This window comes from Mobula birostris, chromosome 12 (assembly GCF_030028105.1).
Source record: "Mobula birostris isolate sMobBir1 chromosome 12, sMobBir1.hap1, whole genome shotgun sequence".
In the NCBI taxonomy this organism is placed as follows: Eukaryota; Metazoa; Chordata; class Chondrichthyes; order Myliobatiformes; family Myliobatidae; genus Mobula; species Mobula birostris.
In genome coordinates, this window is record NC_092381.1 from 77,165,694 (window position 1) to 77,180,942 (window position 15,249).

Consider the following 15,249-nt stretch of genomic DNA (forward strand, 5'->3'; position numbering starts at 1 on the left):
CCCTACAGAGCAAAAACTGTAATGAACTTGTGATATTGCTCCTTTCCTAACAAACCTCTCTCAAAGTGTAAACTCACTTTCAAGGACTCTACATCTCATATTCACAGTTTTATTTATTTACTTGTTTATTTTTATTATTACTTGTTTCTTTTTGTAATTACGCGATTTGCCAATTTTCATTAATTCTATTGTACTTCTTTGTTCTTCTGGGAATGCCTACAAAAACGAATCTCAGGGAAGTATTTCATGACATATCCATACCTTGATAATAAAGTTTACTTTGAGCTTAGAAGAATACAACTGTTGAGAAAAATGGGAAATTCCCCACTCACAATCAGATCCATCTCTGATCAGGTGACATTTTGAACCTTGTGGACATGGATTGAGCTGGCACCACTGGACTTGGTTGCAGGTTTTTCCTGAGGTATTCGAAGGACAGTTGCAGACAAAGTCATCCTTGATGGAAGAGCAGGTTCCACCATTCAAGCAAGGGCTGAACTAGGTAAACAAATAAAAAAAAAACAGAATTAAAAATTATATCTGGCAGATTCAATTCTAGATACCAAATCTAAAATGTGCTATATTTATTCTCTGGGGAATGTCTACCTTTCAAAGAACTGTATTTGTATTAATAGGTTGCCCTGTAAGAACTGCATACTGAGTCTCTGATACCAATAAGCACCTTCATTTGTTTTTAATGCTTAAATAATTTTTAGGATTTAATTAGACAGTATGTCATGCAAAATTTTTATCACTATTAGCACTGTATATCTTCATATTTAGATACATAGTGGTAATAATTATGAAATCTGAATTGTGTTCTTCTGTTCTAAATTATACTGACTCCATGTACCTACCACTTACAGGCATTTTGGTAAAGAATTGAAGGCAAGGTATACTTTGCAGGTCAGCCAAAATATGTGTAAATATATTTTTTCATATTTTTAATCAGTTTACCTCATTTTTAATTGATTTAAGAGTCTCTGAAATTCTTTGAAGAAGAAAATACAGTAGATTCCGGTAATAACTTCATTCCTTCAACAAGTTAGGTACTACAAAGAAGTTGAAAGTATCGACAATCATCTTGAATGTTACAATGAAAATGAAGATTTGAAGGATATGATTGTCAAAAACATTGTATGAAGGCAGTCTATTATCTGCTAGGTGTCTAGACTGATCTTCTTCAAAAGAACACAACAGCATATACGAGGTTCATTCCTCCGTCGATAACTGTGAGCAACTAATACACAGTTTCATAGCACTGCAGTGGTATTGGTAATGTGCTAATTTGTATTTCATTTAGACACTTAATTCGTTACTCAGTCTTTTTTGTACCTTTTTTAAACTATTTTCTTGAAACTTTGGTTCATTGAGGCAGGTACTCTATTAGACCAAAGTTTATTGGTCCCAATTAACCACAATCCACTGTAGTTCAAATGATGGATTCCATCACTGTTGGCTTCATGACAAATACTTGTTTGCTCTGAGATTATGGTGCTGTGCTGATATTTTAGTTATAATTGGTTGTCTTCAAATCAATTAGATAAAACTCAATGAACGAAGATGTATGATGTAATCAGTATACTGTACCTTACATGTGTTGTTGCCATTACAGCCTCTTGTTATATTGACAAGTATTCTGTTACTGTAAGTCTCCTTGGGGATACTAATGGGATAAAATTCAAGTCTCTTGTTGTTGATCTTTACATCCTGGATGCATCCTTCAAAGTGTCTTGTGTCTTGAGCATGTTCCAGCTGATCTGGCAAGCCTCCGATATAAACTACATCACCAGTTCGAATTCTAATTGGAGGAATTTGTACATGACCTACCACTTGTCCCTTCTGAACAAGTTTCATTTCGTTTTGTTTTATTTCCACAGTTATTAAATAAAATTTACTGTCCGTGATGTAGTGATCACTTGTGAGAGGTTTGGACAAGTGAGGTCGGACTACCACATGGCCGGCTTCCAACTCCATCTGTAGATAGAGAACACTATTGTTCCTCAGGATCAATAACGCACCATCTGGTTGGTGAGAGCGAACAAACATGGATATGTTCACTTCTTCTCCTGGATCATCATCAATGACAAACAAAGCATAGCTTTTGGAATCTTCATAGCCAAATCCACCAGGGATTAATTCTGTTGAAGAAAATCAAAAGGCAGAATGCTCTACTATTAAACGTCGTCTGAATCAATTACGAGCCTTCAGTCACTGACCAATTTGCTTATGTACAGAGTTGCATCCGTTTCTACCCCAAAAGAAATTAGACTAGCATTATTGATTAAAATAAAACAAACGCATATATTAAGGGTTTATGCACCAGATGAATTTAAGTGAAATCTAACAGTGTTTAACTAAGCATTGTGATATATGCTGGTCTTGCACGGTCATACAAAACATGTTAAACAAAATTCAGCAGTTTTGTATTCTGTCATTTTTTAAAATTAAGGTCAAAGTAAAAGACTATTGGGCAGGGTATCCAAAAGGCAGCTGATTCACTCTTGCTCATCTTGTCCCATAATTGAAGATCGAATCACTTTCCAATAAACCCTGTTGTGACTTAGACATGGTTTGCATCGAACTTGTTAAATTCAGATGTCAAGATTAACATAGAGATGAGAATATCTGGTGGTTAAAGTGGCAAGAACACATATTTACAGTAAAGGGACTCTACTGGTCGACAAACCTGTTTTAAATTCAAAATTATACCTTTAGTTATTCAATTTGAAGCTTTTCTAATGATGACTTGTAACTCTATTTATTGTTGGCTACTTGGATTGTTATAGGTTTGTCATTGATGCACCTCAAAAACACAGATGAATTTTGCTGGCTGCCACCAATGTTTCAGAGGGAAAATGTTTGAAATGGAGTGATTCAAGCCTCCAAAGTATGTGCACGTGCTAAGTGTTCTGGACTTACTGACCGATAAGTGACCTGATGTCTGTCACTGCACTTTGTTGCTGAACTCCACATGGAGTCCAATGATGGAACTCCGTCTTGCTCAAACTTCCCAGTATCATGCTGAAAGGTAGGCAAGTCTACAAACTAGTTGGCTGATTTACTTTTGCACAGCCATTTCAATGTCGTTCTAAGTTTGGGGGTAAGGAGGCAAAGGGGAAGTCATAATTAATTTACTTCAAATTATTATTTCCAATAATTATTATTTCATGTTTACAGATTCTAAATATTTTTGATTCTGAAAGTCATGTAAAAATTATCAAGTTCAGTGATGGCTTTAATCACACCAGCTATAACCTCTGACAGGACCTTTTCAGGCTTGGGACCTCTACCTTATGCCGGATGTATTGCAATCAACATCCAGACCTTACCACCCAACATGAACGTGAAGGCCAACAAGGTAATTTCTCTTCAGGTGGCTTGGATGAATATGGACCCTGTGGGAACTATGGGCAGAGATTTCAACACATCATGTCCAACAAGATATAGGCCACTGTTAATGGCAATTAATTAGAGTAGTATTTAATACAGTACTCCGTAATGAAATAATAATACAATGAAGTTTAGTGTGAGGAGTTCAAAATTTTAATTGTAAAGGTACTGTCTGGAAAGAACATATCCAAATTCAAAATTATATGTCTAATTTTAATAGACTTAGGTTATTTGAATTAATTACAAAATTTGAAACATTTCTAGTTATGATCTGCAGCCCTATTTATTGCTGGCAACATCATTTTATAATAATTTTGATTTTTTTTTCTAGGAAAAATAATCTGGAATAGTTTTGCACTTCAGAATCAGAACACTAAATCTTGTTAGCTGTTCTAAGGGGAAAGAAAGTTAAGGAGACAGCCAATCCAATTGTACGGAGTAGCAATAGGAGTACTGAACATCAGGAAAGGACAGGATATAGAACAATAAATTGCATCTGATAATAACATCAGATTCAGGAAAACTGGTGGAAAGACAAAATTAAAGTTTATTTAGCTGAATGCACCCTGCCTTTACAATATGGTAAATGTATTAATGACAAATGAACAGGATTTAAACGATATTACAAAGAGATGACTAATGTGACCAAGGCTGGGAATACAATATCTGGGTACTTCACCTTCAAAACAGAGAAGTATAAATGGAATAGCTGTTTATAAATGATCATGGTACAGAAGATCAAGATGTAGGACTTATTTGGGTGGAGACGGAAAATATTAAGGAAAAGAAGTCACTGGAGGAAGTCAGCATGGGTTTTTGTGAATATAGGCTTGTAAAAGTACTTGAGTAACTTTAACTTCCCTGTAAACTGGTCAAGTCAAATGGAAAAAGGTAGCCTGGAGGATGACCAAGTAGAGTGTATTTGAGGCCATTTATTCAAACAATATGCTGTAGAACCAACATAGAATAGGTTTCTGGGAAATGGTGGTCATAACATAATAGAATTTCATGATCTGAGAGCAAGAAATTGGAGAATGATGCTAGCGTTTTAAATTTAAACAAGAATAATTGTAAAGGCACGAATGTAGGGTAGACTAATCTGGCAAAATAGGTTAATGATAAGACAGTAGTAAAGCAGTGCATTTTAAGTATATTTCACAATGATACTATTATGAAGACTACAATAAGGATAATCCAACCATGGCTAATAACAGAAGGTAGGGACGTTATCAAATTAAAGAAAACGCATGTAATACTATTACTAATCAATGTATTGGGAAAAATGTGGAAACTGATAAAGTTACTGAACATTTGTGACTATAAAGTTACTAAAGAGATGGAAGGTAGATTATGGATGCAAGTGAGTAAGAACCAATAAAAAATATTAATCTTCTTCAAGCATGTAAAATGGATAGAGTGAATGGGTTTACCTTTGATGGTGAGATTGAAGCACAACAATAGAAAATAATAAAATATCAAGACATTTTTGAACAAATACTCCGTTTCTACATTCAGAGAAGAAAAATAGATGCATCCTATTAACAGTAGAAAATCTAGGTCTGATGAGGATGAGGAAAGTACAGGTAGTAAGTGCCCATTTGAGATTAGAAGAATAAGAATGAACTAACACACTCATAGTTCTGGGTGCATTTGATAGAGTTACACTAAGCTTGGTCCTCTTTGTGTGGGAATTTAGTGATTGAAGAGTGCAGAGAAATATTTACAAAGATGTTGCCAGGATTCAAGGGATTTTGTAATAGGGTGAGGATGGACAGGCTCGGACTTTGCCTTGAAGCATAAGAGACTGAGAGGTGATCTTATTTATTCATGAGGGGTATAGGTAGGGTGGATGTACTCGGTCATTTTAATAGGGGTGGGGAAATCAAGAAGTACAGGGCATAGATTAAAGGTGAGAGGGGAAAGATCTAATATGAAGTTGAGAGGCAACTTTCTTATTTACACAGAGAACAGTATGTATGTGGAATGAACTGCTAGAGCAGGTGGCTGAGGAAAGACATTTGGATCGTTACATGGATAGTAAATATTTAGAAGATCATGACTAAATTCCGGCCAAGCAATTAGCTTGGATGGGCACTTTGGTTAAAATGGACCAGTAAGGCCAAAGGGCCTGTTTCTGTGCTGTACAACGCTAATTGAAGGCACAATTTAAGAACAAATCAACAATATTAGAACAACTTAAGTCAGAAATGAGAACAAATTTCTTCTCAGGAGGTTGGTAATGTTTGGAATGTTCTACCTGAGAATGTCCAATTGAAATCACTAAATGCAGTATAATTAACTTAGGACAGCCAGGTTTTGGAATATTGGGAAATTAAGGCTTGTGGGAAACCATCCAGAAAAAAGGATTAAGGCCAAGATCTGATCACCAGTGACCTTAGTCAGTAGTGGAGCAAAGTTCCGGGCTTCTCCATCTTATGTTCCTTTATTACTGAATTGGGAAACTAAATTATTAGGAACATGTAGAACGGATAGTGAGCATTATATCTAAGAAAAGGTGGAGTATTCACTTAAAACCTTGAAACGTTATTGTACCATTTACCTTCAGAACAGTTCCAACCAACGTATGGTCTGAAACATTCACATGTGTAATTGATCAACAAATCGATACATTGACCCTTGCCCTGGCATGGATTGCCCTGACACCAACCGCTCTTGCTGCACCCTGGCTTCACATTCAGTGCTGAGTCAACTGTAAGGGCGCCCACATCTATTACTTTTGATTCCACTGTCACGTCCTGAAGGCAACCAATAAAATGAGACCAGGTCTGGGGCTGGGCGGCTGCTGAAAATCCTCCATAGCTGTCCTCTATGCCCCCAAAGAATATGTTTTCAAATACTCTGGCAAATTCCTCACTCTCCATTCCTACAAACTTCAGGATCATGCATTCTTCCAAACACGCGTTGTCCAAAAGTTTGACAGAAAAGTTTCTGCTGAACGTCACTTCCACAGCGTGCCATTCTCCATCACTTATGTTCTTAAAAATCTCAAGACCTGCGACCGGTTGATTGCTTATTTGCAGAGATGCATATAAGTGGCCATTGAGTACTTCCAATTTCATAAATGTTTTTCTGGTTCCTCTATAAAAAATAAGTGCATTGGACAACACAGTTCTACACCTTAGGAATACACGATAAGGAAGTTTATTCGTCGAGTTCTCATTTCTGCCCGTAAGTGATGTTTTAAAATGAAGATGTCCACTGGCAGCAAAGGAAAATGTAGTTGATAATTGACAATTCAAGCCAGCATAGCCGTTAGCACAGCGACAATGGTACCCGTGTTGTGAGTCCCTTAGATAAGGAATGCATGTTGCTTTGTTCTGGCATTCATGGTTCTCGCATCCAGTTAGAATGTCTGTACAGTTCTGGCCTCCATAAAATATCTCTTGTTCACTTCCTGTTGGACAGTGACAAATATAACCCTCTAGGGTATTCTGGCATGTTCCTCCATTTTGACAAGGGCTTAAGTCACACTCGTTGACGTCCATTTCACAATGTGAACCTTGAAAAGGAAGAAAATATATTTTTGCTCTGCTAATAGATAATACATTAAAACTTTTGTACATATTGCATAAATCTGAAGCTTATTGAACTTAACAGTCACCATCATAAATTCCTTTTGTCACCATTTTGACTGAGCTATGATATAGTTATACACTACAGAATCAGTCCCTTTTGAGCATCAAACACTCATTTAGACTAATCCCATTTTGTCTTACCCATACACCCGTTTAATTCTCACAGATCCAAACACTCAGCAATACAGTTGGTGTAAAGCACAGAGGCCTACTAACCTATCAACTTGCACACCTTTGGGAGGTGAGAAGCCCACATGGTTAAAAGTAGAATGGATGGGAAATTTTAAATCCTAACATATCACTAATTCTAAATTACTGCTGTAACGATTATCAATGATGTATGTGATAAACCAGTTGTACTCAGATCATTTGGACCAATGAGCCTGTGGCACCAATTTCAAAGAGCAATCGAGTTAGTTCCATTCCAATCTAGCCCCATGCTATAAAATGCCTCCTTCCTATATTCCTGTGTTTTTCTTCTCTTTCTGTTTATCATATTGCCTCATGAATTTGTTCCCTACATTCTCAAGCATTGCATTCCAAATGAAAATCAAACACCTGCAGTTGCTAGGAATCTGAAGCAAAAACAGAAAATGCTGTAACCATGAATTCTACTTCTCTGTATATAGAAGCTGGGTGAACTGCTGAAAATTTCCAGCACTGTTTTAAATGGATTCTAAATTGATTCTTTGTCTATGACAGTTTCTCCTCACGTCATCTCTAGGTTCTTTACCCACCAGTTGACATTTGAGCTGCCCATTAGCCAACTGCTAGACTTTGTGTAATTATTTTAACCATTCAGGAATTCTGTCTCAACAGTGAATGACACACGCTAAATGCAATTACATTACATTATACACGTTGGTAGGAGAGCCAAAATAGTTGTTACACTTTTCTGTAAATTACAACACTGTTACTGATTATAAGTTGTTCCATTAATCAATATACAAAATGAGCAAATAGAAATAAGTTAAATAAATATGATGATTAGAAGTAACCTCGTAAGTAGTTAATTGTTATATCAGCTCTATATTAAGGTGACAGCTTCCTGTGGATTATGAAGATTAATCTATTTTTGGTTAAGATATTGAACACAAAAATCTCGGTGACTCTTGATAGTGGAATTGCAGATTAACATCCCTCTTTTGAGAAAAAAGCAGTCAAATTCAAGCAAATCATTTCCAGTTCAGTAAAACCACAAAGTAATTCCAATAAATTATATTTGAAAAATTCGTTAAGCTAGTTACACTCTTCAAAACATGAACAATGCTAATAAAATATATTAAGGTTCCCCTGGATCTTTGCAACACCAACTAATGTTTAAAGATTTTTTATCCAGTATAAGTGATGCCCTGATCCTTCACCACACTATTTTGCTGTATAATATCTACAATGAACTCTGCAGAAGCTCATTTAGAAAGAAGCATTTAAATAGTCACTGTCTATATAAGTTGCTATCATCTACTGCTTTTTCTCATGAGTATTTAAGTAACACTCACTCTTATGCTCTTGCAAAAGAATATTTTTGAGAAATATTTACCTGCAACAGCCAACATGAAGATGGAAGCCTTAAGAACGGATAATACCATTTCTCCAAGACAATTCTTTAAAGACATGAAAAATCGTCAAAAACCTTTAGTCTTGTGTCAGCTCAACCTCTGCTGTTTGTACTTCATTTCTTATGATTAACTTACATCCTAACTCTGCACATTGTTCCTTTGTCTGCTGTGCCCGCTGACTCAGCTCAGTGCTCAATGCTCTGAAAGACAGATCAACAAGGCTAAGCCCAGGAATCAGTCAATTCCTTGCTTATCCAATGGTCTAAATCTCTGTGACCCATTTATGCTACTCCCACAACTATAACTGGTGTCTGTGAAAAGAATGTAAAGAAATATTGGATTTTAACTGTGGAAGAAATGCATTGCAGGATTTAGTTCAAAATGTTGCTTTTCTACCAGGGCATTTTATCCTAAAGACTATTTATTACTATAATCTGATTAAGTGATGTAATAGATTTTGTCAGTCGTATTATTGTTACTTTTATTATGCTGTGCATCTGTGATAAGAGTTTTGAGCCATTTACATTGGATTCATGTATTTATATTTGTACCAGACCTGATGTTTTCACTTAAACTTAAATGATAGCAGCATGACTGGAAAAAAATCGTGAACTATTAATTCTTTTGTGTACTTTCTTAATCTTATCTCCTAAGTAAGCAGGTTAACAAGTGTAGAAATACAACACAAAAAAAAATTGTGAAATGCGACAAATGCTAAATATTATTCTGTCCCTGAAGACCTACATTACAGATGGAAACAAATTGAACTTTGACTTTCATCAATTAAAGAAATTGCCTCATTTTTCTATACAATTTCTGACCTTTATAAAATCAGGAATAAAATAGCATAAACTTTGTGATAATTTGATTAAATTTTGGCAAAGCAAGACTGTGTCATATTTTATAATGCTATATCAGAGTAATTAGGTTCCAGCAATACATCTCCCTAAATCCAAGGATTGTGAATTCCATTTCCTTTACAGAGATCTGAGCACATAATCTACCTCGTCACCTCAGTTCAGCAATGTGGGAATGCTACACTACCGTCCTTCAGAAGGGAGGTTGAATAAGTTTCTAGGCAACAGTTCCTTCAGAATGAAGTTTTGTTTAATTGATACCTTCCTGACTGCCGAAGTATTATCATCAGTGAACAGAGCTACTTGTACTCACCAATTCTCTAACAATATGATCATGACCAAATATTCTATTTTAATGATATTGGGTCAAGAATAAATATTGATATGGGTTATTCACTGTCAGTCTGTAGTCCTAAAAAGACAGCCACTCCTGTATGCTGCACTTCACAGAGTACCCTGCAGAGAAAGAGTACAACCCCTAAGTTTCAGGAGGCAGGTACCTGGGTGACTGTCAGGAAGGGGAAAGAAATGGACAGTATCACTGTGGCCGTTCCCCTCAATAATGCATGTACCATTTTGGATACTGTCACGGGGTATGGGGAAACTACCTACCGGGGAGAGCAGCAGCGTCTAGGTCTCCAGCACTAAGTCTGGCTCTGTGGCTCAGAAGGGAAGTGGGAGAAGAGGAGTGCGGCAGTGATAAGGGATTTCATAGTTAGAGGAGTAGACACAAGATTCTGTGGATGCGATAGAGACACCTAGATAGTATGTTGCCTCCCGGGTGCCAGGGTCCCCAGCACTCTAAAGAGGGAGGGTGAGCAGGCAGTCTCTTTTGGTACATAATGTACTGGCACCAATGACATACTGTGGGTAGGAAAAGGGAGGAGGTCCTGAAGAGAAAGTTTTGGGACCTAAGTTGAAAGCCGAAAAATGGGACCTCGAGGGTAGTAACCTCTGAATTGCTGCCTGTGCAACATGCCAGTGAGGATAAGAATAGGATGATTTGGCAGGTGAATGCGTGGCTGAGAAACTGGTGCTGAGGGCAAGGCTTCAGTTTTCTGGACTATTGGCATCTCTTCTGAGGAAGGTATGAACTGTACAAAAGACAGGTTACACCTGAACCCAACGGTGACCAATATTCTTGCAGGCAGGTTTGCTAGATCTGTTGGAGAGAGTTTAAATTAATTTAGCAGGGAGATGGGAACTGGAGTGATAGTGCTAACGATGACATAGCTGGTTTACAAAGGCAATCTTTAGTGAGACTCCAAGCAGGGAGAGGCTGATGATAGGGCAAAATTGCAGTGAGTGGGATGAGTTGCAACATAAAATGGGGACAAAACAGAAAAGGATGATGAATACAGGACTGAAGGGATTATATTTGAATGCACACAGTTTACAAAACAAGGTAGGCAAACTTGTCGCACAGTTACAGATTGGTATGTATGACGCTGTGGGCATCACTGAATCATGACTGAAAGAAGATTATTGCTGGGAGATTAATGTCCAAGGATACACATTGTACCAAAGGGACAGACAGTAGGCAGAGGGGGTGGCACGACTCTGTGGTAAAAAATGAAATCAAATCCTTAGAGATAGGTGACATGGGTGAAATGGGATGATGTAGAATCTTTATGGGTAGAGTTAAGAAAATACAGGGGTAAAAAGACCCCGACAGGAATTATATACAGGCCTCCAAACAGCAGCCAGGTTGTGGGCTACAAATTACAACGGGAGATAGAAAAGGCATGTCAAAAGGACAATGTTACAATAGTCATGGGGGATTTCAAAATGTAGGTAAATTGAGAAAATCAGGCTGGTGCTGGATTCCAAGAGAGAGAACCTGTAGAATGCCTTTTTAGAACAGCTTGTGGTTGAGCCCGCTAGAGGATCAGCTCTTCTAGATTGGGTGTTGTGTTAGCAACTGAGATTTGATCAGGGAGCTTAAAGTAAAGGAACGCTTAGGAGGCAGTGATCATAATATAATAGAATTCACTTTGCCATTTGAGAGGAAGAAGCTAAAGTCAAATGTTTCAGTGTTACAGTGGAGTAAGGGGAATTACAGAGGCATGAGAGGAGCGAGCCAAAGTTGTTTGGAAGGGGAGACCAGTAGGAATGGCTGGAGTTTCTGGGAGCAAGTTGGAAGGAGCAGGATAGTTACACTCCAAAGAAGTAGTATTCTAAGGGAAGATGACACAACCATGACTGACAAGAGAAGTCAAAGCCAACATAAAAGCAAAAGAGAGGGCATATAATGGGGCAAAAAATAAGTGGGAAGTTAGTGGAGAGTAATAATGAAGGAAGAGTAGATATAGGATTGCTGGAAATTAACACTGAAATGCTAGTAATGGGAGACAAGAAATGGTGGATAAACTGAATAAGTATTTTGTAACAGCCTTCACAGTGGAAGACACAATCAGTATGCCAAAGTTTCAGGAGTGTCAGGAGATAGAAGTGAATGCAATTGCTATTATTAGGGAGAATGTGCTTGGGAAGCTGAATAGTCTGGAGGTAGATGAGTTACCTGGACCAGATGGACTACATCGGAGGGTTCTGAAAGAGGTATCTGAAAAGATTGTGGAGGCATCAGTAAGAATCAATAGATTCTGGCATGGTTGCAAAGGACTGGAAAATTGCACGTCACTCTACTCTTTAAGCGGGATGGAGGCAGAAGAAAGGAAATTGTGGACCAATTAGCCTGACCTCAGTGGCTGGGATGATGTTGCAGTCAATTATTAAGGACATGATAATAAAGGCCAAAGTCAGCATGGTTTCCTTGAGGGAAAATCTTGCCTGACAAGTCTGTTGGAATTCTTTGAGGAAATAACAAGCAGGATAGACAAAGGAGAGTCAATGGATGCTTGGTACTTGGATTTTCAGAAAGCCTTTACCAAGGAGCCACACTTAGCATGTGAGGCTGCTTAGCAGGTTAAGAACCCATGTTATTAAAGGAAAAATACTAGCATGGACAGACCATTGGCAGATTGGCACAGGCAAAGTGGTAATAAAGGGAGCTTCTTCTAATTGGCTGCCAGTAACTAGCAGTGTTCAGCATGGGCTGGTGTTGAGATCTGCTTCTTTTTATGTTGTATGTCGATGATTTGGATTATGGAATTGATGGCTTGGCGGCCAAGTTTGTGAATGAATCGAAGACAGATGGAGGGGCAGGTAATGTTGAAGGAGCAGGGAGACTGCATAAGGTCTTAGACAGATCGTGAGAACAGGCAAAAAGTGGCAGATGGAATATAGTGTCTGTAAGTGTATGGTCATGCACTTTGGTAGAGAGAAAATTCAAAAATTCGAGGAGCAAAGGGACTTGGGAGACCTTGTGCAGGATTTTCTGAAGGTTAATCTGCAGGCTTAGTCATTGATGAGGAAGGCAAATGCAACATCAGTATTCATTTCAAGAGGACCAGAATTTAACAGCAAGGATGTAATGCTGATGGTTTATAAAGGCACTGATGAAGCATCAGTTGGAGTATTGTGAGCAGTCTTGGGCTCCTTATCTCAGAAAAGCTACATCTTTTCTTGTAATTTTTTTTTAAAACAATTAGTAGTGTGTTACATGACCCTATAGTGCAAGTGTACACAATATCAGGTAGGATATTAAGAATACAGTGAAACGTTACCTTGGAAGTGTATTGTGCAATTGGAGGAATTAATTGCATTGTAATTTTTTTTAATGTAAGCTTCGCACAAGTATTTGCTTTTATTATTGCCGGGTAAAGTCGTAATATGTTATAGGTATTCTTACTGATAACTGAATTACAAAGAAGATAGATAGACAGATACTTTATTGATCCCAGAGGAAATTACAGTGACACAGTAGCATTACAAGTGCACAGATATACAAATATACAAGTATTAGAAGAGAAGTAAGAAAGAATAAAACACAAGTAACTTCAAATAGTCTAACAGGATGGAGTCATCACTTACCCGCCTATAGGTTGGCTCATTATAGAGCCTAATGGCTGAGGGTAAGAATGACCTCATATAGTGCTCTTTGGAGCAGTGCAGTTGTCTTGGTGTATTATTAAAAGTGCTCCTCTGTTCAGCAAGGTGGTATGCAGAGGGAGAGAAGCACTGTCCAGGATTGCCAGGATTTTCCAGCAATTGTTGTTCTAATACAGCCTTCAGTGTGTCCAGTTAGACTCCTATAACAGAGCCAGCCGTTTTAATCGGTTTATTGAGCCTGTTGGCATCACCCACGTTGATGCCATTGCCCCAGCACACCACCGCATGGAAGATCGTACTGGCGACAATAGACTGGTAGAACATGTGAAGGAGAAGCTTGCATACTCCAAAGGACCTCAGTCTCCTCAGGAAGTAGAGGAGACTTTGGCCTTTCTTGTATACTGCCTCTTCTGTTGGTGCTCAACTCAAGGCTGTCATCCAGGTGCACCCCCAGGTTCTCACCATATCCATGTCCTCACCATCAATAGTAACAGGGAGCAATGCAGGCTTGGTCTTCCTAAAGTCCATCACCTTCTCCTTTGTCTTACTGATATTGAGTTGCAGATGATTCAGTTTGCACCATTTGACAAAGTCCTCCACCAGGGCCCTGTATTCATCCTCCTGTCCTCCCTTTATACACAATATACATAATAAAAGACACACAAACTTTCACCTTTGCTTCATGATTATTATCCAAGGGTTAAGGTCAAATTCAAACTAGATACTAACTAGTAATTTGAATGGGAAATGCCTGGGAGACTACTGGACTGTCAATTCCTATTTATTAATAAAGATAAAAAGATGACTTTCTTGTCTGAGCATCTTATTGCAAAATACAACTATATTACCCCCTGTATGAGGGAGCTTTATCATGAACCAAACATGAATGGCCTCATTCTACATGCACATCACATTACGTCAAAGTTGTCCATGGTCCCCAGCACCTGCTAACACTAATTTCTTCCATCTGCTATTAACAGTTAATTGTCATCCAGTTAGTCCATTTCAGTGAATCTGTTCCGTGTCTTCTAAGTAACCAGCTGTTGATAAGTAATTATTAACCAATTGCTGATATAAAATGACTGTGGTGAGATGTCCTTAAGAACGAAACTGAATCAGAATCAGGTTTAATATCACCAACGTATGTCATGAAATTCGTTAACTTTATGGCAACAGTACAATGAAATACATGATAAATAAATATGGAAAAAAATACTGAACTGGAGTAAAAAAGATATATCTATCTATTAAGTAGTTAAGTTAAAATAAGCAGTGCCAAAAAAAGAAATAAAAAAGTAGTGAGATAGTGTTCATGGCTTCAATGTCCATTTAGAAATTGGATGGCAGAGGGGAAGGAGCTGTTCCTGAATCACTGAGTGTGTGCCTTCAGGCTTCTGTACCTCCTACCTGGCGGTAACAATGAGAAGAGGGCGTGTCCTGGGTGGTGGGGGTCCTGAACGATGGACACGGCCTTCCTAAGGCACTGCTCCTTGAAGATGTCTTGGATACTACCGGAGTCCTAACATAGAAGCACTTTAAATCTCTGCTGATGTATGACATTGAGAAAGCCTAAAACAAGCAGATCTGTTCAAATTAATCCCATAGCCCAACTGGTTACCAACAATATTGTATTAATTATGTTAATCAATAAATTTTAAAAAGGCTTGTTGATGTTGATCCTTTTTCAGCATTTGAAATAGTCACGGGAAGATTTACATCCAGCTATATACTAATTGAGCTGTCCAATGTTCTTTATCAGTGTGAAGTCAATTATTTGCCACTCTTTTGCAATGTATCAGTTTGCTGCAGGTTAATTAACCAGGGGTAGTCCTTTTTCTGACATCATGTATCCTGCCCTTCTTCTATGGGAGAACGTTGGAGAGCTCTTGGTGG

At 38.0% G+C, this 15,249-nt stretch overlaps 1 protein-coding gene across 1 annotated transcript in view; it reads right to left on the reverse strand.

Annotated features, from left to right (window-relative positions):
• crb1 (crumbs cell polarity complex component 1) overlaps positions 1-15,249 on the reverse strand; it is a 155,254-nt gene that overhangs the window by 75,543 nt on the left and 64,462 nt on the right. The window contains exons 6-8 of the mRNA XM_072274555.1: positions 5,954-6,913; positions 1,591-2,141; positions 333-498 (exon numbers count right to left, since the gene is read on the reverse strand). Coding sequence (XP_072130656.1) covers positions 333-498; positions 1,591-2,141; positions 5,954-6,913 — 1,677 coding nt within the window. The remainder of the gene's footprint in view (positions 1-332; positions 499-1,590; positions 2,142-5,953; positions 6,914-15,249) is intronic.